The 27,065-nt window shown below is 37.1% G+C and overlaps 1 protein-coding gene across 1 annotated transcript; it reads left to right on the top strand.

Annotated features, from left to right (window-relative positions):
* On the top strand, positions 1-25,955 carry LOC108680637. The gene is made up of 11 exons (XM_047882764.1): positions 1-51; positions 1,665-1,806; positions 4,764-4,894; positions 5,450-5,609; positions 8,854-9,147; positions 10,016-10,125; positions 10,744-10,927; positions 19,988-20,179; positions 20,984-21,511; positions 21,910-22,229; positions 24,877-25,955. Exons 1-11 carry the CDS (start codon positions 1-3, stop codon positions 25,750-25,752), a joined length of 2,988 nt encoding a protein of 995 aa, XP_047738720.1. The 3' UTR covers positions 25,753-25,955.
* The last annotated feature ends 1,110 nt before the right edge of the window (positions 25,956-27,065 follow it).

Here is a 27,065-nt window from a genome sequence, read left to right as displayed (position 1 = left end):
ATGAGCAGACCTGGTCTTCACTACCAGTATCGCCACCGCGTTCATAACCAAGTTACTTGAAATGAAAATTTGTACAAGAAAAACATGCATATGCTAAAGTTGCAGGCAAAAATTCGCTCAAAACGGCATGTTGATAACGTTTACAATGTTTACGCTCAATGTTGACAACGTTTGCAGGATGAATTAATAGCTCTGTCAAATAAATCAGATATTTTATTGTGACAATACTTGACGTCAATTGGTGTAATGAGAAAGTTCTCCACGGTCCCAAATTCTTATGCGAGTATTAGTAATAATAATCAACTTCATATACGTATATATAAATTAATGCAACAATAAACGTTTATCGACAAATGAGAATGAACCTGTACGTGCATGAGAGTTCACGTGCCATCTCATCAGAAAAACAAAAATTACCTTACCAAAATTTATTTTTTTTATAAATATGTTCATGTATAATTCGATAAATATATTGTAAGTTTGATATAAGTTCCAGGAACTTTACTTACACATTGTTTGTTTGAATTTACCATAATGCTCCACACAGAAGTTTCAATTGCGTACGCGAGGGCCACTTGGCAGCGTTGCATGCACCTAATGCACCTCTTCTTGGCGCTCCACGAGTCTTTCATAGACTTTAATTCAGGGGAACAAGGCAGTCATCAAACGAGCTGCGCAAAACCTTTCATGTTTGCATATTCAGAGTTATTTATTTGTTCATATTAATGCAGTTTTTTTATTGCAACGTTATTTGCTGCATTTGACTGTTCAGTGTGCAGCAGTACAAGCATTTTGGTTCAGAAGGAAAATTTATATGATTTATACTGCGGTACAAATCACATCCATTTTGCTCGGAATCAAAATAATGAGGCAGGATTTATAAGGAGATGATATCATAAAATTCCCTTTATGAACAATATTTTTATCCTAGTTTGTTTGTTTATTCCTTTGCGGGTTTATGGAATTAAATCTATTCATGAAAATTGAGAAGGGAAGAGAAAGGATTTAATATACTTTAAAATGGAGAATGCAATTAATTTTCACTTTACAAAAGTTTTGTAAAGATTAGGCGCATCATACAAATATGAAATTTTCTTCGTTCATAAGGCATTTGCATATTCATGCTACCTAATACATACCCATTAAGTTTCGATTTGCATTTATTTCCTTACTTTTCGACAGGTAAAGTATTGGCATCTATCCAATCTAAATAAATCCTTTGAAGAATCGCTTCACTGAAGCTCGGCCTGCTGATCGCTTAGGATGATTTGATGTATCACAGATCCACTTCGATAGTGGATCTGACTGCTTCAACCACTCCGCCAAGATCCCTCATATCAACTAAAATTTCTTGCAATGAAATCAAACCTACATTCAGGGGGATTTTTTTTATCGTCTGGTATTAGTGAATGAATTGTATTTCGTGTGTTCATGAGGAGACAATCTATTTTTATTAAAAGAGTCTGACGGAACCCAATTTTACGATGTGCATTAACATTCGGCTGGTCAATAGCGACTATAATAATTTAATGAATGAAAGATATTATCTTAAGTCATCGGAATTAAAATTAGTATGTAATAAAAATACTAAACTTAAATTCGACAATCACTTGATCATAATGAAATTGTCCAATATATTAATCAAGTGACAATACTTGGTGCAGGTGGTGGAACCGAACCTAACGACATCGAGCCTGAGCCTGAAACCTTCCCCCGCCGACCAGGACGTCGTGATCACCTGTCGTGTTGAGAATCCTGCCATCCCTGGCTCCGTCATGGAGGAGTCCTACAAGCTGAACGTGCATTGTGAGTTATGGAGGAGTCCTACAAGCTGAACGTGCATTGTGAGTTATGGAGGAGTCCTACAAGCTGAACGTGCATTGTGAGTTATGGAGGAGTGCTACAAGCTGAACGTGCATTGTGAGTTATGGAAGAGTGCTACAAGCTGAACGTGTATAATGCGTGATTTTTTAGACTTTATTGAGCTAGAAAAGGGCGGAGGGGAACTCATAACTGTTCATTAAAGTTTTATTTCTATTTCAGAAAAAGCGATGTATGTGATTTAGGTCAAGATGCGGTAAAAATAAATGGTATTTGTACTGAGGTGCCAATAGATAGTGGTCGACATGGCGCGGTCCTAGTTAGAAATTCAGGACTTAATAAATAGTAGGCGAGTGGGTTCTGAAATAACAAATAAAACGTGAGAAATAACATGAGAAACTTTTCTGGGCGAATCACCGTTTTAGCATTGAATCATTTAATTTTCAATTTTCTTCAAACCTGTGGGTATCAAATTTAGTTTGACGCTTTCGACTCAAGTGTGAGTCCATCTATCTTTCGTATTTAGGGCTGCTTAGCTGATATTAACTTAATTTCATACGATACAAATCTTGATATCATCGTGATGTTCACAACCTGCCATTTTTATAATTAAATAATTCAATTGCAGTTAATTATAATACGAATAATTTAATTAATTACTTGTTTATTATTTGATTATATTAATAAACATAATTATTGTAAAAAATTATTTATTTATTTTATTACATGGTCGAGGGTTTTTTCTTGGCCTGCCGACTCTCATTCTGCCTATAATTTTTGGAATATCATGAAATTCAGTCATAATTCACGTGTGCTGCGGCAAGAACATGAATAGCGAGGCCACTTCCCAAGATAGTAACAACTTTTCTTGACGAATGTTTATAGTTCCTATGTTATCGTCCAGTTCAGAGGAGAAAGGCAAGGAAATGACAAGGATGTTATAAAGCGATTGCATAACAACAGGATGTTATGCAATAGCCTATTGTACGGAAAAATAAGTCGTATTTACATTTCAGGCGAGTGTGGTTTCACAATACATAGGTTTGTATGGACGCTTAAATAGAACAATGTTTTTTAATGCACTTACGTAACTAGTTTAATTAACGTATGTGATAAATTCTGAGCCTACATATAACATTTGTCTCATCCTATGTTTTACAAATGAAATGAGGAATAATATTTTGGCCTTTTATGCGATTAATTTGGCGTTTGCTGATGGTTCCTAGAGAAATTCCTGAAAGATGTACGCTATAATTCCATAACTAGTTTCAATATTTTGAATAAAGCTTGTAACAATTATTTAACCTTTCATCTACAATTTTTCAGGCTTTGCTGAAATAATTTAATCAGTAGTAATAAAAAAGGAAGAAGTAATCATGTAAAATGAGATAATCAGATATGGCATAAATGCTGGGATATTATTTATTGACACGATCCTTAAATTTGTTCAATCTGAAATGCGTTTTAATTTAACGTACAAATTCAATTTAACCAACACTGGAATTGCACGAACGTCAAATCTACTAATTCAAAGACTGAAAGAAAGTTTATGAAACTCGTAAGAATTCGGGTATTTATTCTTAATTTCTAACGATTTACTTTTGCATTTATGTTTTCTTTTTCCTAATTTTGTTTTGCTTCAAAGAAGCAATGTATAGGAAAAGCAGAGAAGAGTTAAATTGACCACCACCATTTTACGATGTTCAATCAATGTCGTAAATTTACGTATAGTTATTTTAGTGGAATTTATGTTGAAGTAACACTTAATTACAAGTATTATTCTATATGGTCATTAGCTGGTAGTTTCTAGAGATAATTTTCCTTTATTTCAGTTACCAATCAGGAGAAGTATATATTTTTGTAGCATATATCAAGTATCAAATTTAAATGAATCAGTTTTATAAAGAACTTCATAATTATTAAACAATCTTGTATTACAAACTGACTCGGCTTATCCATTCCCCGTTTGAAAATTATCTTCGTGAAACCATTTAGAGAATTATTTACTTGCATTATCATTTATCCTGAACTATTTTGGCTGCTTGCCAGAATATAATAGATTATAGGGGTTAGCGCTGCAAGACGTCGGCAGAGTTTCGTGTCCAATGTTGTACCCACGCCATATTACATGTAACTTTCCTCCCTAAATTGCCTTGTAACGAACACAGTGCAGCTAGTTAGCTAGGCAGCCGCTGGTTATGAAGAGTCTACAACGATCACTATATTTTATATATAGTTTACAAATACATAAGCTGCTGATGAAATTTATACGGCATAGCTATGCACTAAATTGTAGTACTGTTTTTTTTTGTAGTTTCTTCATACTTAAATTTTGATTATTCTGGTTATCTGGTCGCCCAATTGACGGAAAATAACTATTAAACGTAACTCCTTAATCATCAACATATTTTCTGTGTTCGCCATGAATGATTGTGTAAAGTATAGCGCATAATAGGTCATTCTTGAAAGACATGCACTTTAATGTTAAATATTTGATTACAAACTAAACCTTGAACTACTTCAAAATTTTTGCAACGCACATTGTACACAACATGTTTTTCTGAGGGATAATTAATTTTCCTTTTGAGGTACAATATTAAATTATTGCTCAACAAAGTACTTTCAATATGTCAGTCCACATCTCATTTTCTTGAGATTTAATATATTTTGGTCGTAGCTAGAGCAAGCCGTGCCTAGGATACAACGAAACTTTATTTCGTCGAGAATAATCTGACAAATTTCTTTGCACTACAAACAAGATTAAATTTAGATTTTAACAATTTTCGTTATTAGCAGTTGATAATTCTATGAGAAGAAAATTGACTTATCAGTACTGAATATAACTGTTGCAGAGAAGTCAATCAAATCTACCTTCGACTAGGAATCAGTTTATTTTAAATATTTTTACTGCTACTCGGAGTGACATCCCCCGTTCCATGTAGATCCTCCTATCACGACGCTGCGGGTGGGGCTGAGGCTGAACCCCGGCAGCGTCAGGGAAGGTTCCGACGTCTTCTTTGAGTGCAGCATACAAGCCAACCCCCACACGACCAGCATGTTCTTCCTGCACATGGTGGGTGATGTTCAGGCCACACGACCAGCATGTTCTTCCTGCACATGGTGGGTGACATGAAGGCCACACGACCAGCATGTTCTTCCTGCACATGGTGGGTGACATGAAGGCCACATGAACAGCATGCTCTTCCTGCACATGGTGGGTGACATTCTGGCCACATGACCAGCATGTTTTTCCTGCACATGGTGGGTGACATTCTGGCCACACGACCAGCATGTTCTTTCTCCACAAGAAGAAAACCCCGCATTAATGTCTGTTCGGTTCCCTCACATGTATTTCCATTCAACCCGGAAAAAACATCAGCTTATTTGATTGCTTTCAACCTGGCTTTTGACGTTCCGTTTAATACATGTTCATTTAATCATAAATATGGATCATTCCACTTCGCATTGCTGAATCGCTATGTTGTAAGCCTGACGCTCCTTTAAAAAGACCAATCATGAGTTGCTGTTTCGTAAGGACTCAATTGAAGCGGTTAAAACACACTGTTCATGATGAGGACTTAATATGCGTAAATACTTGACTACATTTGCACACATCTCTGTCCCGCAGAACGAGACGATCCGACACAACGTCTCTGCCCGAGTGATCGTGTCCAACCAGACGCTGGTGCTGCAGAGCGTCTCTCGCCAGCAGACCGGCCCCTACCGCTGCGGTGCGCGCAACGCCGTTGGTCTCGGAGTTAGCGAGCCCGTGCTGCTGCGCGTTCTTTGTGAGTCCCGCAGGAGAAATTACCAGTGAAACAGATTTGAATAAATAAGTTAGAAATATTTATAATATTTGGTTTCATAATAATTTTATTAATATTAAGCACTCGACTTTGCGAAGACAATTATACATAGTTTTCGTTTTCACGTCTAGGTACCTATGCCATGCAATTATAGTTCGTACATAGTTTTGCCAGCCATCTCTCGGGATACGTTGAATCTCAGTCAAAGCTGCAAAAAAGAAAATTATGTAAATGAGAGTCACGGTTCTACGGTTCAGTGTGAAAGGAAGATGACGAATCTAGGCATCAGAAAATAAAATCATATCTGCACCATTTCACCTATGTAAAAATGTAATATTTATAAATACGAACCAAAATTGAGCATTAAATCAGAAAGTATCCAAATATCTCGCGACCTTCCATAATATTGCCATAAAAAGCAAATAAAATTCAATAAAGTCAGTATGATATTTTACTCTTCGTTTACTTCGCGACGGTGGCGTTATTTCCTTCTCACTTCTACTCCTCGATGGCATTAAGAGATCGACTCAGACAAGCCAATTACGGAGCTGCGGGCTTCATATAAGCAATTAAACTCGTCGCTGAAACTTGCATGATCTGCTGAGCTCTCACGCGCGCGTCTGTCTTCAATCAAGCGCTGTTTCAACAAGTCTCTGTTCAAATGTCACCAAGTTTGTTCTTATTTAGGAGCCATTACTGATAAACCGAACTGTGCCATAGGTAGGCTAGTTACCCATACGTGTTGTTGAACCTGGTATTTGATGCCAGTTTGATACAGAAACTGCATCCAAATGTACTTGAATTATATGTTGTCTTCTACATGCAATGCAGTATACATGCTCGTGTAAATGTAATACTTTATACATTTTTGCGTATATGCATTGCTATATACAAACTATTGTATATGCAAAGCTTTATACATGTCTGTGTACATGCAAAGCTTTATACATGTTAGTGTGCATGCATTGCTGTATATAAACAATGTACATGCAAAGCTTCATACATGTCTGTGTACATGCAATGCTGTGTAACTGTCATGCCGCACCTCATCAGTTGTATTGAGTCTGAAATGAAAGCTTTGGGAGCTGGAGCGTCTTCAAGTTTGTTCGAGTGCCTCGCTATGAGGGAACCAAGTATTGAAATCAATTACGTGAGTGCGTGTCCAAGTTTTCTTCAACCGAACGTGCAAGTTGAATGGGACACAAGTAATTAGTTGATCGAAAAAGTGAAAATAGGAGTAGATTGGATTTATGGAATTATTCGTCTAGATAAGTGAGAGGTAATTATTTATTCATATAGAGGATAGTTAATGCAAATACTGTTAAACAGCTTGCATAAACATCTCGGAGCTCATGAACTTTGGTTGTTGTTTCGAGCAAAAAAGTACACGACGAGGAAGTCTTCTCGGTCGTGTACATGAGCACGGCCGGCTTAAATATAATTGGACCGTAAATTGCAGATGAAAAATAAAGAGCAGTTAAGAGCAAGCACCAACAATAGCAGCTTTTGAGCACTGAGCGTAATGAAGTCATTCATGATGACTAATGTGGCACAATATTTCAACAATTAAAATTACTCGGAGCTTCGCAAACATTTTCTGGAGGAACTTGAAGTAAGAAACATGTTGTAAACAAATGTTGTAATTGAGCGAAAATTCTAAAGACAGGAGGAAAAACTTAATAATAATATACATTTCCGTGTCTTTTACTTCTAAATTTATCGTCTATTTATTTTAGCATCCTTAACCGGTTTTTCTGACCTGCGAAATCTGGGGTCCCTGTATATTTTTATTCTAAAGCCTAGTTTAAATGCCGCTTAAAGTTGATATCCCCCAAAATTGTAAATAGATAGGTTTATTTGCTCATGTTTACCTCATTCTTATTTATTTTTATTCGCCAATGTATGTTTTTTAATTTCTTCAATGTGAATTTTAGCTTGCTAATTATTTGTACATGTGTTTTAGGTATTTGTATACTGACGATGGAGCTGGACTCCAAAACGTTTTCTCTCATAAAAAATGGTGATTTATTTGGCTGTTTTCTTTGCTTCTAAATTTTAGATTAATTTGCTGATATGAAAATTGGTAACAGGGAGATCTTGGATAATATATAATAGGTACAGTAATAATAACTTTGGCAATGTGGCCTCACCTGCAGTGAGGATCAACAAAAAGATGATGACCAAGTAATCACTTCGAAAACTACGTATCATATTTAAGCATTGCTGCCCAGCTAGGGAGAAAGTTAAAATTTCCTCAAAAATAGAAATTGTAAATTTTAATACTCTTTAATATCACTCAAAATTTTCCAACCATGTTCGTGGTAGGATTTTAGAAATCCTGGGAAATGAAGGCTGTGTGGACATGGTGGACGTTTTGTATAATTGGGCTCCGTGATAGCTTGCTGGCCTCCAACTAAAACTTTCCGCTGCCCCAGCCCTCGCTTTTTATTTTGCCTTTCATCCAAGTTTATATTTCCTCAGTTGCTCCCTCGTTTTTTCTAAAATGTTCTCCTAAATTTTCGCTGAAACTATTCCGTTAAAAAACGTGAATTAGAATGCATTTTGATTGTTTTATTTTTTTTCAATTTAGATATATAAAGCCTATGATGGTTATCTAATATATAGGAAAAATTGTTTATGCTGGTAGCCATATGAGATTTCAACAAAAAAATTATATGCTTGATTTTAGTAATCAGTAAGTAAAATTGATGAGGGCATATGCAACATTAATTTCGTAGTCATGATAATTTAGTTAAGTTAGGCATAAACGAATTACTTTTTCCTGTGATCTGCAACCATCTGTGATGGTTTATTATGTTAAGCTCTCATGTTAGGCTCTGGTTTGAAAATTATCCAATTGAGTTGAACTACTTATTCATGGATGCTATAGAAAGCTGCGGTCCAAAGGCTCGCATCATTTCACGTTAAACTCTAATTATATGAGTTCATCAGATAAACTTGAATTTTTGTTCTTTTATAGCTCTGATTTGTCTTCTTTAACTTGATAGCTTTAACATTGACTTTAACTGGATAATATATTTTACTACAATTTGTGACTTACTCAAAAATACGTTCCCTCAATATTCACTAAAATTCACTTTGAGTAATTTTCGCAACATTGATGGCATGCTTTAAAAAAATAATATAACTGTTTTTTGACCTTGTTGTATCGCTCCAAATGGACGAATTACGCATATTTAATAATACAATTTTCATTTGATCACAGACGCCCCCGTTTGTGCACCGGGTCAGAAAGTTGACTACGAAGTCTTGCGTTACCGAACCGCGAACGTTTCGTGCACCGTGGACGCACAGCCCAACAACGTTACGTTCACGTGGCTTTATAACAATACGGGCACGTTACTGGATGTCGGAGAAGGACGTTCCACGTCACACAACAACGTCAGTATTTTGCACTACACGCCGACGTCTCCATCAGACTACGGGACTCTGCTTTGCTCAGCTAAGAACGTCATCGGGGAGCAGCAAGAACCATGCGTTATCAGCGTGACTGCATCCAGTGAGTCGCTGGGCTTTAAATGTACAAATTCAAAATTTATGAACAAATTTAATGTACAAAGCCCATTAAAAAATGCTAATGACTTGAAGCACATAAGACCTTTCTCGATTGATATCTGAAATGGACATAGAAATTGATAACTTTAATTCATTGCACAACTCAAGTATTTTTAAATAACGCTTCACGCTACTTCTGTTTAAACCTGGTCGCTTATGGTCTCAGCGTGGAGATTTAAAAAAGATAATGGGATGGAAAGTAATAATTTTTCACGTCTGTGTTTACAAATTTTACTTTGATTCTTGAGCACAATAGTAGACGCAACAGATGAAAGTCGGTAGCTGTAGCTCCGACAATTGTCAGCTGTTATCTTCGTCATGAGTTACGTAAAATGAGCCTATGAAAAAAAGATGATTGTAAAATGAGCCTATGAAAAAAAAGGTTAAGGTTGAGAATTTTTATTGAATATGTACTAATACTGCTCACTCAAAACGTCATTTATTAGATCATGTGGACGAGGAATTGACTATAGAACAAATAGTGTGATTTAAAGTTATTTTGTTTTTTATACCTTATCTCTTTATTACAATAACTGTTATTACTCGTGTCCGTCTGAACTCCCGCAGCGGTATTCAACTGTATCAATGTATTGTGTCCCTACATATCATATTGGATTATATTTATTGTATTGTATCTTTGTATTGTATTTTATTTTATCATTATTAACTCGAATCCCGCAGAACTGCCGGAGCTGGTATTCAATGGCATCAATGTATTGTATCACTACATATCATATCGGACTATATATATTGTATTATTTCATTGTATTGTATTATATTGTATTTTATCATTACTAACTCGTATCCCGCAGAACTGCCTGAGCTGGTATCAGACTGCAGGCTGCGAGCGCAGACTAGCACTGCTGTGATCGTGACGTGCGTCAGCCTGCCCAGCGAGCTCCCCACCGCCTACTACATGGAGGTACTGCACTGAACTCTTCAAAAACATGTCGTTCATAAGTAATTTTAAAAAGTATGGTTTATAAGGTAAGTGAAGAAAATCTATCAATATTTCTATACGTATACATGAAACATCGATGCCAGATCAGTGATTTTCAGGGATTCTAAGAAATGAATCACTCTCGTCCTACTGATTTGAATATACATAGAAAGTTTCACTAATTAACCAACTAGTGATGAAAGCTGTTTGAACATCTCCTGGTATTTTTTCGTACATTAATAATGATGCGTCCAATTGCGATAACCTGTGCAGTTTGTGCTTTACTGAGAAATACCATGCATAGAGCATATTGCCTGGTTTTCATTTTACTTCTTAACTATTTTTAGCGCATTTTTTCATTTATGGAAAAAAGACACTATTGTGCTCGTCATGTCCGTCCGTCTGTCTGTCCGTCTGTCTGTCTGTCCGTCCGTGACTTCACGTTTTCGTCGACGAGAAAATGCGCTCTGTGTCACTCACTGCAGTGAGTACTGAGTTATATTTTTTCTCTTTACGGTTCCTCAACAAAGACCTAATTATTTTGTACAAAGAATTTTAAATCTAGAACTGCAATTGTGAGGCGATCACTTGTTTGTTCAGGTGCGTCACTTCGAGGAGCTGCAGTTCGTGAAGCGCGTGTCGAACTCGACGCCGTACTTCGTGGCGGACGGGCTGGCCCCAGGCACGGACTACACGCTACACGTGTCCGTCGTCAGCCCCATGGGCAACTCGACGCCCATAGAGCTGCAGGCCTTCACCATCAAGACGGCAGAGAAGAGGATGGGTGAGTCCTCCTAACTCCGCTGTCCAATAGAGCTGCAGGCCTTCACCATCAAGACGGCCGAGAAGAGGATGGGTGAGTCCTCCTTACTCCGCTGTCCAATAGAGCTGCAGGCCTTCACCATCAAGACGGCAGAGGCAATGGGTGAGTCCTCCTAACTCTGCTGTCCAATAGAGCTGCAGGCCTTCACCATCAAGATGATGACCAGCACTAAAAGATTTATCATTTAAACAGTCTTAAAAAATGTTTCATCCTCACTGAGCGATAATAAAAAATTAGATACTCCTGATCAATTTGCACCCATTCATAATTATAATTTAGGCGATGAACTGGATGGAACCTAATTTAGCTTTAAAATGAAAGTATGGGAGACCATATTAATAGACCTTCTGTGGTCTTTTGCTCAATACGTTAATAAAAAAACTAATAAAAATAGATTAATAGGCAATAAATAGTAAATGATCCAAAACCCAGAATAAACCTATTAGTAATATACGCGATTAGCATGATCAATTTTTATTTTATTTCATTTCATCTGACGAAGACATTCAGCTTCCAGTATTCTTGTTCGAGGCTTTTGCTCAGCAAGGAATGAGACGTCATCTGCAGATCTCTCACGATCCACGACCGCCAGGCAGACGAATGCGATCACGCATCTCTTACATCAGGCTGATTCTAGTGAATGATTTGCCAGACAAGTGCGCATGGCACTTCCAATGCATGTAAAGAAGCTCCCTTCAAGATGAATGTACGCAGACGGCTCATCTGGTATCACCAAAATTCAACTCAAAACAAGACGATCGAGACCGAACCTAAAGATGAACTTTTCGTTCCGCTTGGTCACATTTTTGAAGTACTTCTGGTTATTAGAATGCTGATGTCATGGAAATTAGCGACTTAGTTTGCGTGAAAATTCTTACTCATGTGCAGGTTTACTCATGATTTACTTATGATTCGGAGACGTGTGACTTTTTAATGTACAACGATTAATAATATTTATTCATTATTTTAGGTCAATTTCCACAGTTGAATGAAAAGTGGACAAATTTAATGACTAAAACTAACTGCTGGAAGTTATCCAGGAAAGTTTTCAGAGCACTTTTAACATGACTTATGAGACAACAACGTAACATGAGCTCGACCTCACTAATCAACAGACATTGAAATAATGTTGATTGAAGGGTATTTCAACGAAATAAACTCGTAATCAACGTTTTTCAACGTCATTTGCCTGGAGGGACCACTACAAAAACACTTGTAATTATTTACGTAAAAAGGCAAGTCCGTACAAATTATATATCCATACGTTAGTGCCTTTGCTGAGTCTGACAATTTTTTATTCATTGCTTATGACATTGATGCAGCTGGAACTTTATATTTCATGTAACTTCCTGAGATAAAAAGGAATTCATGTATTCATATGAGCCGCGTTGATAAGCTTTCCAGTAAGTAATTCTTTTCTCGATAAACATCAGTCGCTATTTTGCAAAAGCAACTTATGCTGCGGCCAGCTCATTAGGTCCTGCCAACATCCAAACGTGCGGTAGCCGTTAGCAACTACATTCTTTGCACATGTTGAAGCCTTTACCCTACCGCTTAAAAATAAGCAAGGAAAAAGCAGCTTAAAAATAAATTCATCCTTAATGAAGAAAAGGCCGCTTTGAACCAGTGGGCCAGATAGGGGCATCCTATCGCTAATGCCTTTGACTAAACTTAATAATGGTTAAAATAGGTATATATAAGGACTTCATTAAAATTTGAATCGATGTTAATACACAGAATTGTAGGTATTAATTTTTATCATCAAAGATTTTTTTGACCTAGGAGAAGGCTTGCCGAAAGAGGCCAGTTGTGCATGAATGCCAAAGTATCAATAAAATATAATTTGTCTACGATATTAAACAAACTAATAAATTAAAATCAATCGCTATTACAATTTCTCAACAAAAAAATAGAGAATGGATTTTCGTTCAATTCCGTCAAAAATTAACCATGCATTTAGAACACTTTATTCGTGTAAATCGCTATTATTTTGCAAGTGATTGCCGATGTACAATCTCTAATTAAAACTAACTGACCATTGATTATCGTTTTTTCTAATTTTATTTTACCTAAAACCAATTCTAATTATTTTCATTACTAAGCTTGAATAAATCTGTACTAAATTTCACGTAGGTCTTTCAGGGCAGTGTATGTAATTTGAACTGTGTTATCGAGGAGACAACGACTCTCGGAAAATATGAACAACTTTCCCCACTACTGCGTTTGTTTTGTAAAGTTTTTGCGATGAAACTTGAATAGAAATCGAGGAATTTAATCCGGGATAATGAGGGTTTCGGATTCATTCAAACAGCGAGCGTGAACCGAAAACCATTTCATGATGAGGAAAATTTGAGATTCCAATCTGCATAGTTTTACATAGATAATCCCTGCAGTACAAATAGACTGAGAAACTCTTACTGTACAACATCATACGTTTATTTATGTAGGTGCAAAATCATATTTATGCCGTTTAAATATGATGACAATCTTGTGGATAACAACAGATATAATTCATTTATTTGGAAATTTTATCCGTGACATCTGACGGTAAGATCGCGAATCTATATATGCAATTTTAAAGTCAGAATTGAACGCGAATTCAACGTTGAAACAACGTTGTTGGGAGACTTTCCATCTCTTCACAAACTGACGTCTCCCCTGACACATCACACGTGATCGTTCTTCACTCAGTTTTTCTAAACCAAGGATTTCCTTCAATGAATAAACAGTTCTAAGTAAATATAATTAACAATGAATAAATAGAAACAAAACACAAAATACATAACACCCTAATTCTAATCTAACTTAACCGTGTGTTTTCATCACTCTCAATTTACTTCACAAATCCAATAATCGAGACCAAATATTAAGTTTAAATATTGAGTTCAGATATTGAGGTCTTCCTGAAATAGAACAAAAATAGCGCTTGAAATAACTAACTAGAGAATGAATATATAATAAAAAATAAATTAACACGCAAAAATAATCAATTACACGAAACGATTCACTTCTAAAATTGAACAATCACAAATATAATCGCAGAGTTATCGATAAACGTGCCTCCACGGCGAGAACACTTGATACAATGGTAGACAAACCGCAATACTGCTGGAGGTCACGGCTAAGGTGATTGAAAACTGAAAATGAAAAACCAAAATCCTAATACCTAATATATTGCAACTTATATATTTTATCTAAAGCGATAAATCTATAACCTCTACAAAGTCGAAATGTACGACGTTGGAAAATTGACGTTGCTTCAATTTTCTTTCTAAACTAATATTCAACGTTAATTCAACGTCGCTAATTTTCTTGTTTCGATGTTGATTCAACCTGACATGGCCTGCTGATAACGTATAATCGTTGACGGCTTTAAATAAATTACAGTTAATGGTGCCAATCTAAGTATTAAATACATGTAATGTTCAGATGAAAACATAAAATCTATTAAAGTTTTCGACTCACGCTAAAAAAAAGTTGCAAATCTGCACATTTAAATAAGTTTTTACCGCGTCTTAACATTTCATGTCAGTCAACATTCGATTGTGTAAATTTCAAGCTCCTTTAACAATTATTTTTTTTTCTGAAAAAGTTTTAAATCTATTTGAACTTAGGTTTAATTTTATTTATTTCGAAGTTAAATCAGACGTTATCACTCCAGCAATGCAAGCGCACTGGCGTGGCATCAATTGATGAATGTTGTTAAATCCTTTAGCCGATAGCGTACAAAAACTTTCTCTTCAGCATGAGCACAAACTTGCCAAATCTGCGCCATTACACACACAATTCGAACGTTCCTACAAGCTTGCGTGTCAGTGACTGGAATGAGTGAATTTGCTTGAGAATTCGGAAAATTTGTCTCCACTTCAGAAACTTTGAATGAACGCTGTCCGCTTCAGAAACTACAAATGTGCACCGCGCGCTGGAAGTTCCCTTCAATCATTGATAACGGCCAAGCTTGAATAATTCTCGATCCGTCCAGGCTTTCACGGGAGCAATCATCGCCTGGAAATCGCGTCTGTAGTCCCTTAAATGTGCGTGCTATGCAATCGAGACCCATCGTCTTGGAAGCAAAACGTTTTTGCGACAGTCGTTTGATCCTCGGGAACGTTTCCAGAACGATCGTTCTTGGGGGCTATCGTTTCCCAAACGGCTATCTGATTGTGCGAATCGCTTCCATCCGCAATACCGGAAATCACATATTTTACTATCTTCTAGTGGGGTAATGGCATTGTGAAATGGCTCTGAATGGCATAAAGCGGCTACGACTGGCTTCGCAAATGCTCCTAAAATGTTTTCCCCTGAATGGACCCTGAAAATAAAATTAGGTACAATTATTCTGGTCGCTAACCAGATGGGGGAATGCACTGAATATTGTAATTCTGACTTGCAAGTGTAAGACTGAAATTTTCGTGACTTTTGACGAAGAAAATGAACTCGTGGATTCTAGCTGCAACCATGTGAGTTGAGTTTCAGAACAATTTAACATTTGTTACTTATTTTTAAAAATGTTTCGCTAGAAAGCATAGAATTTGACTTGATACCCAAAATAAAATTTTTGGTGGAGCATCGATGATTATTGGTGGCTAATAGTGGAAATTATAGGTGGAGCACCGATGGCGCATCGCTGCGGTATCGATGGAATGTGCGGCATATGTTCCACCTAAAACCTGCCGATGGCCATCCTAGCCGAAAACTCTTCTTCCATCAATAACTACCCATTGGCACCGGTGGCGCATCGATGAGCCAACGATGGCCACCTTTAAAATTAATTCGATCGAAAAAATTTCGTTAGTTTCAAATCCGATGCATTTGCATTTGCTGATATTGCTTTCTGACGACTACGGATGCACATCAACCATGGCAGTACAAGTACCAATATGTCAGACATGTAGCAGGAACAAATTATCACAGTACCATAAAAATACCTCGTGAGAAATCGACTTGAAGAAAAGCCCTTACCTGCAGCATTTGAACTCCATTCTAGAAGCCGAGCCTCTACCGTTGAGCCATCGGAGAGAACTTGGCATTCGAGTCATTTCAAGAAACTTAATAGAAGTATTACAGGTATTAATTTTATCAAATGGCGAAAGTTAATGCTATCACCGTGATGATTTTGTGGATCCAGGAACCATTTTATTTGAACATGCTGCTATATTCGAGTACACAGCCGCTGAAAGAAATTTCGTTTATCCATAACGAACGATAGTTCAGCTCAGAGTAAAGACTATGGGAAATTGCTTGATAAGTATAGAAGTTTCATAATGTGAACATGTCACCACCAAATTTGACATGGGTTCGATTCGAAATATTTTCGCCAATAATATTTTTGTGTGAAATAAGGAATTGATATCACTCGATGCTTTTGAAATGTTAGGCGGGAGATACCTACACCAATTCGTGTCAATATTTTTCTCAAGCCCAATCTATACTTTTTTGCGTAAGAAATATACCGAGACTAATTTATTAAAAATGGGGATTTAAACTTAAAATAACTATCTGACGGTAAAAGAAGATTACCCATAAATAAATATATTTTACTATTGAAATCAGCGACAGAAAACTAAATTTTCACCAATTATGTAACGCATATAATCTATTTGCGGTTGATTATAAATAATCGATCCTGTTTATTTCATTTGAAAGTAGCTCCATAAAAAAATGAAAACTACAATATAAATGTTGGCATGCAAATTAATATTATATTTGATTTACATCACAAAAATGAAAGCCTTTGCATTAAAAACAGGACATAGAATAGCTGGAACGCTGTTTAACAGGTGATGTGTACAAAGCATTTCCTTTGCTCACTTTAATAGAGAGCTTGCACCGCACTCGATGTTTTACGCGTAAGTATACCGACAATTGCTTAATTTCGCATGCCGCGCACGTGCTGGACGTATGGTACGATTGAAAACTGTGCGTTGAAAACTTGGAACTCAAAATTCAGTACTTAATGCAAATACAGTCATGTTATAATCGAATTGTCTTTTGAATAATGCAAATACTGTACATCTATGTTATAATTGAACTGTATTTTTAGTGATGCAAATACAGCTCTGTTATAATCGAATTGTCTTTTGTTTGGTAACTAAATAAATGTTACAAGCGCTCGAGCATGGCCGCTCGAGCATGGCCGCTCCAGCTGGAATCTCAAAATAAAATGATGATATACGAGTATATCTGAACAAGTTTGAGAAAGAAATTTGATCACTTCTCTTTCAATTACAGTTTAAGGTCAAGGAGTTGCGGAAAGCGAAGTAATCTTTAAAATCGTCATCCTATAATAACACATCCAACTGGTACCACTGACACGACTTCTCTACACTACTCTGCACTACTCTTCACTACTCTGCACTACTCTGCAGTACTCTGCACTACTCTGCACTACTCTGCACTACTCTGCCTTACTCTGCACTACTCTGCACCACTCTGCACTACTCTGCACTACTCTGCACTACTATGCACTACTCTGCACTACTCTGCGTTATCACAGACACGAACTGCTACTAATTTACAGATCAACGGTCCAGTGGTACCAACACTAATACGACACGCGGGTGCAGCGAACTAGCGTTTTTCATGTGGATGTCGTATGCTTTTTATTGCACGGAGCAGAATTCGTTTCGAGCAGAGAGACGTGGCACCTGCTCTGGACGAGAGAATTTAACCTGCGGTGGCTGGTCCAGATTCTTACAATGTCTGCAAGCTTGAGGAACATGAGAATTATTATGAAATTTGTGCCTCAGCCCATGACGTGTGAATATTTTTATGAACAAGGGCAGCGACGGTCTTGATCTCTCGAAACTAGTAGAGATGCACGGAACATAATCGTGCATAGAGCAGACGGCGCGTAGTGACTGGGTGTCTAAAATAGATGTGGCAGATAAGTGGTAGCGAGACTAACAATTTAGAGTAATATAAATGCTAGGATGCAATTGAGTAGTTGCTTATTATTTTGTAACTTAACATAACGCTTATGTGTGAGGCCGTGCAATTTTTCATTCTATTCATTCTATGAATAAACGTATTTTATTAACACCAAATCAGAATACCGTTAAAAGTGAATTCTGGGTGAAGAAGTAGATCATAAAAAACGGGTGAAAATTGCAGAGCCTTTGTTTATATAGGAACGAAATTACCATGAAAGTTATAAATTCTTAGCAATTCCATTTTATATATTCATGAAATATTAGAGTCATAACAACGTTTTGTGGCAAGCATACAGCTCCACGAAGTTAAAAATAATGCACATGTGTTTCTGAATTACTTCTGAGACGAAAATGTAATCGCAGTTTATTATATATTAAAAATATAAATTAGGTTCAATGTGATGAAGTATGTTTAGTCGTTATTGGCGATTATTGCATGTCCAGTTTGAAATCATTCGTTCGTTAAAAAATGAAATTACGCAGAACTTGGCGATCCTCTTGATAGAAGATTCACAATCAATGCCAACATCGATAATTGCATCCCATTCAATTCGAAACATTTTAAATGGTGATCGGTAACACGAATTAGTGTGTCGTTTTTTCTGCTATGTTCTGTTTTCTTTTTTCGTTCATCCCGCAAGTGTTTTCTTGAAGATTTGATGGGACGTTTTCTCAAGATAGCGAACTATGTGTAGATGTAAATTTTCAATTATTTACCTTCTCATAAATCTCTGAGTGATTAACACATATTGACTCCGAAAAGGTTATGAAGCAATCCCCTCGTTTTCATCATATTATTTATTATGAATATCTTCCACGACAAACCATAAATGCTTTCAGAATGACAAGTGGTGGGAAGGTGCAGCGCTGCATTCTTCTGACCTTGGCTGCAGTACAAACTCGGAAATGTTGTTTTACCAAACGTGATTCAATTTCCCGAGCTCTTCACATGTCTGAAAGCCTTGCTACCTTTTGACAAGACAAGTTTTGGGAGGCGTATTATTCACACTCGGATTTGCAATAGGAATAGAATACCGGAATCCATTATGTCAGACGCTGCCAAAACGATGCGATATGAAGAATTTTTTTTTTTGCTTCGCGGATGGGCTTAAATTCATCCCATGAGCTCCGCAGGTACAGACCAGTGGGAACTGACATTTCTAAGAAACTTCTTTACATCGTTGCACATGATTGTTTTTTTTCGTGGGCTGCTTCGAAATTGAACATTATTGAAAATTTCAATTTTTAAATTAAAGTTTCAGAAAATATTTAGTTTTGGCCATAATATAGTATCTTTTTACAATTCTTGCATCTTATTTCGCTGCTTACGGTTCGAAAGCTCATATTTTTTACTAGGTTCCATTTCTGCACGGCTGCATCCTCCTAAAGATGTTAGATTCCCTCTAAAGTCAGCAAAATCTCGAAATCTAATAGCGTTAAAACACCTACAGGAATGCTGGCGCTAATTAAATAAAGGGCATTTCTTGGATAGCTCGCCTCAGGTGAAGTCTACGGAATTTACTCCTAGTATTTAATTTACTTGGAAGAAAATTAAAATTCACTACATCCAGAAAATTTATTTGCACTGGTTTTATTTTTACTGGAAAGTAATTGTGTTCCCTTTTAATAGTTGCTATGAACATTAGTTGTTGGATTGGGGGAATGGTTTCTGCTACGATGCTCTAAGGTTAAGGTGAGACGGTTTTGAAAGACAGATTCGTTGCTGTTCAAACCTAATTAAGATTAAATACTGTCCACATTAAAAGGAATAATATATTACGCATTATTTTTTTCTAACAAAAAGGTTTTTTCTTATTTAGTGAGTCACATAGGGTTCCGCATGTTTTATTAATGAAAAATATTGCGATAAGTTTCATTTTGAACTCAAGTGGCCGTTTGAAATTGGAAAAATGTACAAAATTGGAACAGTAACTTCTTTTTTAACATAAATTTTATGTGTATATTTTTTGTTTTGGTAATCCCATAATATGTTTAATTTTATTTCCCTGCATTATTACCACCACTCATATGACTCCATAATATATATAACAAATGACAGGTTTCTATTGATATTTTATCCATCCTCTAGAACTGAGTGAAGCTACGAACCCAGCGATGGCATCACCCTCATCACCATCACCTTCAGTATCCCCACTGGTAATGGTGAGCATCATCGTGGTGGTGGCGATGCTGGTTCTCTCCACTATTGTGGTGATGGCCGTCATCAGATGTCACCACAAGAGGAGGGCTCAGAGGCTACGTGAAGAAACTGAGACGATTGGTGAGTCTGGACAAAGGAAAAAAATATGAGAGCTTGTAATTATGTACGGATGACAATAAACATTTCCTGTATGTGCAGTGAGATCCGGATAAAAGGGAAATGAGTTTAACTAAACAACAATAGAAAAAACGGTTCTTGAAATTCTTCTTAAATCTCAACAGTTTCTCGTGTTTCATCTTTGGTTTTCAAGGATTTGATGACGAGGAGAATTTGGCGAAAACGTAAAATTCAAGACAATATTGAACATTGCAATTACCTTGACGATAAATATTGCAGAAAACGGTCACTCAACCATCATTTAAGAATCAAGGTAATAGGGAATGCAGTCTTTTCACATTTTTAATTGAATTGAATTTCCGCGTAGCGTCACTATAGGAGTAAGCATTTTAAAAGTTTAGGGCTCGTACTAGTGCGTTTTCGAATTGGATTGAGAATGTGTGCAATAGATAAAGACTAGTGCAAGAGTTGATCAATTTAGTCTCCAAAAAAGGATTACTTTCAATTTAATATGAATGAAAAATCTTGAAACCTATTTTGCGCTACTAACAAAAGATGCGGTCCAGTTTAATGTTGCATCTCATCTAAAGCTCACTGTTAATGACTAAGAGCCGATAGTTAATTAATTCAAACGACAAGCTCTATTTGTAGAGTATGAGAATAGTTTTCAATCAATTGAAGGTATATTCGTATCCTGCTAAATATAAATAAATTTCTAATTATGTACGATACATGAGCTACCATATTAAATTGACGCTAAAAAATGTGTAATCATATCTTGGATTAGTGATTCTCATTGTACTCCAGCAACAGCAGGCAGCCGAAGCAGCGGGGGGTCTCAGTACAGTCCTACGTCAGTCCACTACACCGGGACTCTGTTAGCTCAACAACAGCAACATGTACAACAGAAACAGCAGCAGACAGATCAAGAGCTGCAACATCGACAGTCGGCATCCATGCAGCCAATTCCCAATGAAGAGACCATGCAAATAAAGCCCGAGAATACGATGGGTCAGCATCAGCTGTCATCCATGCTCCCTCTTAATCACCCACAAATGTATAAAAAGTTTATGAAAATCGAGGAATGTTCTGCGTTAGGACAGCTACGCCACTCACCTCTTCAGGGCGAAGATTTTTTACAGCGTCATTTGGTGCAGAAAGAACTTTGCGATCATTACCGACAACAGCAACATCATCATCAGCAGCATCAGCTGCAGCAATACAAGTCCGAAAACTATCAGAAACTGCAGCATGAGAGGCCAATTGACGCTGCAGCTGCTGCTCAAGCAGTCTGTGGACTCACTGACAAGCAAGTGCCACCGTGTACAGCTGAAGGTAAAAAAATATTCACTTCAGGTAGTTTTCTGTCTCGAGGCAACATAAATGTCAATAAATGGTTACGTTCCTCACACTACTTGAAGAGGTGAAAAACATGCAGACAAGTTAATCGAACTCTCACACCTCATTAGGGCGATTCCTATTTTTGCTGCGATTGTGATTTAGATATTTTGTGCAAACTTAGCTACGATTCGAACATAGATATGAATGAAAGCTAAAAACTCAGCTTAAAGAAAGAATAAAAGAATTTTGCCTCTTTTTTAATTAATAGTCAAATCGTTTAATTAATAGTCAAATCAAAATCAATAGTCAAATCAAATATTCAAAATTAATAGTCAATCAAATTTAATTAATAGTCAAGTTAATAATCAAATCAATCACTCGTACTCATACAGCTGGCAGCAGAGAATATCACCTGGAAGAGCTACGCGTTTCTCTCGCTTCCATCGATGGTCAGCACAACTTTTCTAGTCAGATACCAAAGCAAAATTTCCCTCCTCAGTTCCAAATGTGGCCAAGTTCTTTGGATGCTTCAACCGTACCAATAGTAGCTCCCATATTTTCATCTAGCAACTCCTCACTACTGCCTTATCAATCCTCCTTCGATCAACATACTTTGCCAAGACTGAGGCACCAACTTCAGAAAACTTCCCAGCCGATGAAGGATCAGACTCAACGAAGATCCAGAACGCCACCTCCGTACCTCAGTATGACGGTGAGACTAGTATTGAAGACATCCACAATCAATGGAGTCGTGCGTAATCAAAGCCACTATTAAAAATTTGTATATATTGGCATGGTAACTTTCCTGGAAACATGCATCATTTTTAAGAATCTTTGTTGCAGGAAATCCAACATTTCAAACTCCAGCCAACTAATGAATTTCACTTTGAATATCATCGCTGGAGACACGATTTCCTTTCTCGGTCGCAATGCCGGCGCACAAGTGAGGTCCACTTTTAGCGAGATGGATTGTGGGAGCCATGAAGTTTATTGTTTTTAAGAGCAGTTCTCAAATTAAACAGAGGGCTTGTGAGGACCTTGAGTTGTGTTAGGGCTGGCACTCAAACCGGCACTTCAATAACTTCGGGCGTCTAACTTTTCTCAATGTATTAAGCTGGCTGCATGGAGGTTCTTACGTTAGGGGGGTGGTTGTACCTTGGCGGCATGTGATGATGATGTGATGTTCACATCATGAGTATGGGGCGGAGGTTTGTGATGGGGACATGGGCCTCTTACGTTCCGCGTTTATGCAACGCAGGGGTATTAATGCGTTCAAATTTAATGGATATATGCAATGAATAATTCAGCTCTAATATGAATAATTTCGCTCTAATTATATATGAATGGGCAATGATCAATGCCTCAAAATAAATTTATAGTTCTATAATTATTGAACTATTAATTACAGTATGATTCATGATTATGAGAACTCCTTCTAAACGTAAATTGCTTACGGAACCGACGAAGAAACTGAGTAACCGTCAAATCGTTGTATGGTCTTTAATATATGAAGAGTTTCTCCTCGCTGATCACTATTATGGTATGATCACAATCTTGTCTGAAGCCTGAGTCCTTGAGTTTGCCTTTGGTATTCGCCTGGTATCCAGGGCTTCAATTACCCATAGTTTATTGTTAATACAAGGAGCTTACATTAGAGCAAGGGCTGTAAATAGTTATTTATAGAACAGCCATATTGGCGGGCTCACCATGCGTGCGCGGATGCTGCAGTCCAGAGCGGCGTGAGAGGGAACGGACTGGTGGAAGATATTTTCACCGAAATTATTATCTCTGCAGACTTTTTTATCGCCAACTCCTATCACGTGGAAATAAAAACAGGCCGCTGGTTTCTGTGGTATGTAGATCGCGTTGTTATATATGGTGGAAGAATTTTCTAGAAATAGTTCTATTTCACTTCTATTATGTTCATAAGTTAATTTCAACATAATTTATGGAGAAGCAGTATGTAACAAGTTTGATATGTCTCGACTACAAATCACACACTATCCTTTTTCCAAATTGTCTTCTCAACTCTCCATGCTACTGCTCCGCCTACAGACTTTAAATTAATAACTAAAAATCAAATGAGAAGCAAGTTCGGTTCTCACTGTCAGTTTCCACTGATGTTTATCATAAGTTCGTCAAATAAACATGAACGACAAGAAGCAATATTTATGACGAGATATAAATAAAAAATCGTTCTCGTGTAAAAAACATTTACAAATTTACTCCAACATTACTATAATTAATTTTTATACTTTTATTTATTTTTCCAAGTCTCCAATAACCGTTCAATGGGCATTTTCAGGAATGCATTTAATTAATTTAATTTAATTCATTTCCCACCAACTCATTAACCGTGTCCGCCGTTCTGCTCCCAAACGCCATGGCCGTATTTCAAGAGAGTAATCGAGCTCGCTGCAAATAAGTCATCGCTAGGCTTTAATGGTCCTGAAGTCGAATTATTTCATTCGCGTCACTTCTGACGTCCACGCAAGCTTTGCGTCTGTGCACGCCAAACCTGGAACAATTTCGAAGCGAAATTTCCAATAATATTTTATTATTTGTATATTTTATGGTGGAAATCGTAACCAACCACGCATTCCATTCAATGTGTTATCTTTATTACATTTATCCCAACTCGATGAAGATTTCTTTCAATTTCACTCGTGCGTGGCCCCTCGTTCGTGTGTGTTCCCTCGTTCGTGCGCGGCGCTTCTTTCTTCGTGCGAGCAACTTTCTGAACAGACGACCTCGCAGTCCGACTTCCTCTCGGCCAACTTATTCAGCAATTTATTAGGCCCTTACGTAGCCCTACTCGAGAATCTAAGGAATGTAGCCTCAATTGCTGCAAATCAGATGAAATGGGCAGATTTGGGGAGAGAGTCTGAAAATCTCTGATTTTAGGAAAACTTTTCTTAGATAGTTCATTTTCTCTAAATGTTCTGTGATCATTAAAAGGTCGCACTGGAGTGCTTCGAAGGCTCTTAAGGTCACATTTTTCAGGTTTTAGACTAGCCGATATAATTTCATCTTGCACAAAAAGTCGCGCCTGCTTTCCCCGGCACGAAGTTATTTAATCACCAAAAAGATGAGATTTTTTACGGTCACTCAACCATTTTACTCAAATCCTACTTTGCAAATGTCACGAACTTTTTATTCTTTCAAACCGGTGAACTTTAGCAGGAAGAAAACATTTTTTCTGATTAATCTGATCGTTCGTGACCCTGCTCCTAAGATGTATTTTATATTGGCAATCGTTTTAAGCGTGAATGCAATTCAAGAAAGACATGGGTCCCGGTAAAAGCAAATTTTTCATGCCTAAATTCAAATTTATTTGATATTTTTCATGTTCATTGCAGACGCAGGGGCCTTTCGGATCAACAGCGAGTGAGTCAGGTAGCCTTCAAATTCCTTCACCTACGCCTACGTATACACCTCCAGAGGCTTTCATGGAAGGTACATCCTGCCAGAATTCAGTGCGAGAAAGGAGTGCGTGCAACCAGGCAGATAATTGGGTAAGCTCTTCGAATGGAAGCAAATCAGAGGCCTTTGACGCCTCCATGCTGCCTGATCACTTGCCCAGCGTCCAGGTTAACCCTGGTGATCCTTTGAACCGTTCTACAATGCCATACGTCAGTCCTATTGAAAAGATTAACCATGGTGATACTCTGAACCGTTCGACAGTGCCACGCGTTAGTCCTATTAAAGATATTCAAATTTCAACTTCTGCCCTGGCTGGCAAATATAAATCCTCTACCCCGATGTCCAAATCAGATGCCACAAAACCGCACGATGAATTAAAAAGTTCAGCCAGCAGTGACCCTTCCGAGGGTTCACCGCATGGATCAGTTGATACAATATCTGGTATGAACTCAACGACTGGGCGATATCTTACAGCTAGCAAATCATGTAATCATCCATCTGAGCCACTTCATTGTGAGGATAGTGTTCACGTTCCTCAGAAGCACCATCATCATCACCATCACTCGCGCCACCAAGAACCACCGCAACCCAAGTATCCCAAAATACAGCACCAACCACACAGCATGTGCGAGCAATCACAAGAAAATGTATCGAATTTGATATCGCAAGAGTCAAAAGTGAGTAATAATCTTCCAGTGAATAATATAATGTGCCACTGTCAGTCCCAAAGTGACGTAGAAGATAAAAGAAGGAACAAAAAACTATTTTCGCAAAACCCTGATCGCACCAGCGCTTCTGAGAGCTCCGTATAGCGAAGAGATTTGTGTTCAATGCGTTTTCAAGATGCGCTGCAAACTAGCAGTGTACACTAAATACCATAAGAACTGCTCTACAGTAATATAGTGTACACTAAGTACTATGAACTGCTGTTAATTACCGGTTAAACTATTTTTACCTAAGTTAAATGAGAGTCTGTCGTGCTGCAATTCGAGCTGCATGATGCTCGACGTTAGTTGTCGTAACACTTCATTTAAGGCATTGACTTCTCCTTAAATTGATTCGTCACAAGCGTATTGTAAGCATGTTATGGTTGTTTGATCGTGTACTGAATATTGTCACAAATGAGATGTTTTTCACAGTACAATACAATGGAATGAACTCGTTATGATTCCTGCTACATCTTTTTCACATTCATCATCTCTAGGAAGTTCATTTGTTACTCTGAGGGAAATAACGACTTAAGTTAACTTTATTCAACATTTAGCGTATTTTTCTATTGCGCGGTGTATTTTATATGAAACATTATCAGCGTTGATTGTAAAAGTTAATTGAAAGTTAACGAAAATATTAATACTATACTATATTGAAAATATAGTTACATTAATACTGAAAGGTAATGAAAATGAAAAGTTAATGAAAGTTAACTTATGAATAAGTTAAAGAAAATATTTATATACCATATTGATGCGCAGTTTTCACGGCACTCTTCATAGATTTTCTAGGATCAACACACGTATTCTGAGCTCAAAATTTGTCTCATCATTTTCGTGATGTAATAGTCATATGTATTTATTTTGTACATGATGCATTATTTGTCCCATATAGACTAGTAAATGATCAATAACTACGTCGTAAAGAAATCTCAAAGAAGAAGTTACTCTGCGTATAAATGAGTGTGTATGTCGATGAGCCAAATTTTCGTAGTTTATTCAACAGACTTAGGAACTTATCAGTTCCTATGGGCGTTCGGAACGTGAAATTTATTTGTGAATGTACTCGAATAAATCTTTCAAGTCATGGAAAACGGAATAGTGAATATCACTGAAAAACTTGTTTCGACTTATAAAGTAGGTAGTTTTTAACAATGGGACAAGACATTTCCGTGAAGACTATTTTGTCGAAAATGGTGTCCAATCCTTTATATCTTTCCAGTCGCCGTTTCGAAAATTTTCAATTAATTTTCAAACTTGGTCTCTATTTGAGCTGTGGCGTTGACTCAAAACGCCATACGATATAATTTGAATGGATTTTCATACTTGAAATGAAAGAGCGTGGACTGTTGGAAACTCTGCTAATGGAGACATGAATTCTGAAACCCGCTGTTTTTTATTTGTTTATTTTTATT

Source organism: Hyalella azteca, unplaced genomic scaffold (assembly GCF_000764305.2).
Source record: "Hyalella azteca isolate HAZT.00-mixed unplaced genomic scaffold, Hazt_2.0.2 contig11274, whole genome shotgun sequence".
Lineage (NCBI taxonomy): Eukaryota > Metazoa > Arthropoda > Malacostraca > Amphipoda > Hyalellidae > Hyalella > Hyalella azteca.
The sequence above is the reverse complement of the archived record's forward strand: the minus strand, read 5'-3'. Positions and strand labels throughout refer to the sequence as shown.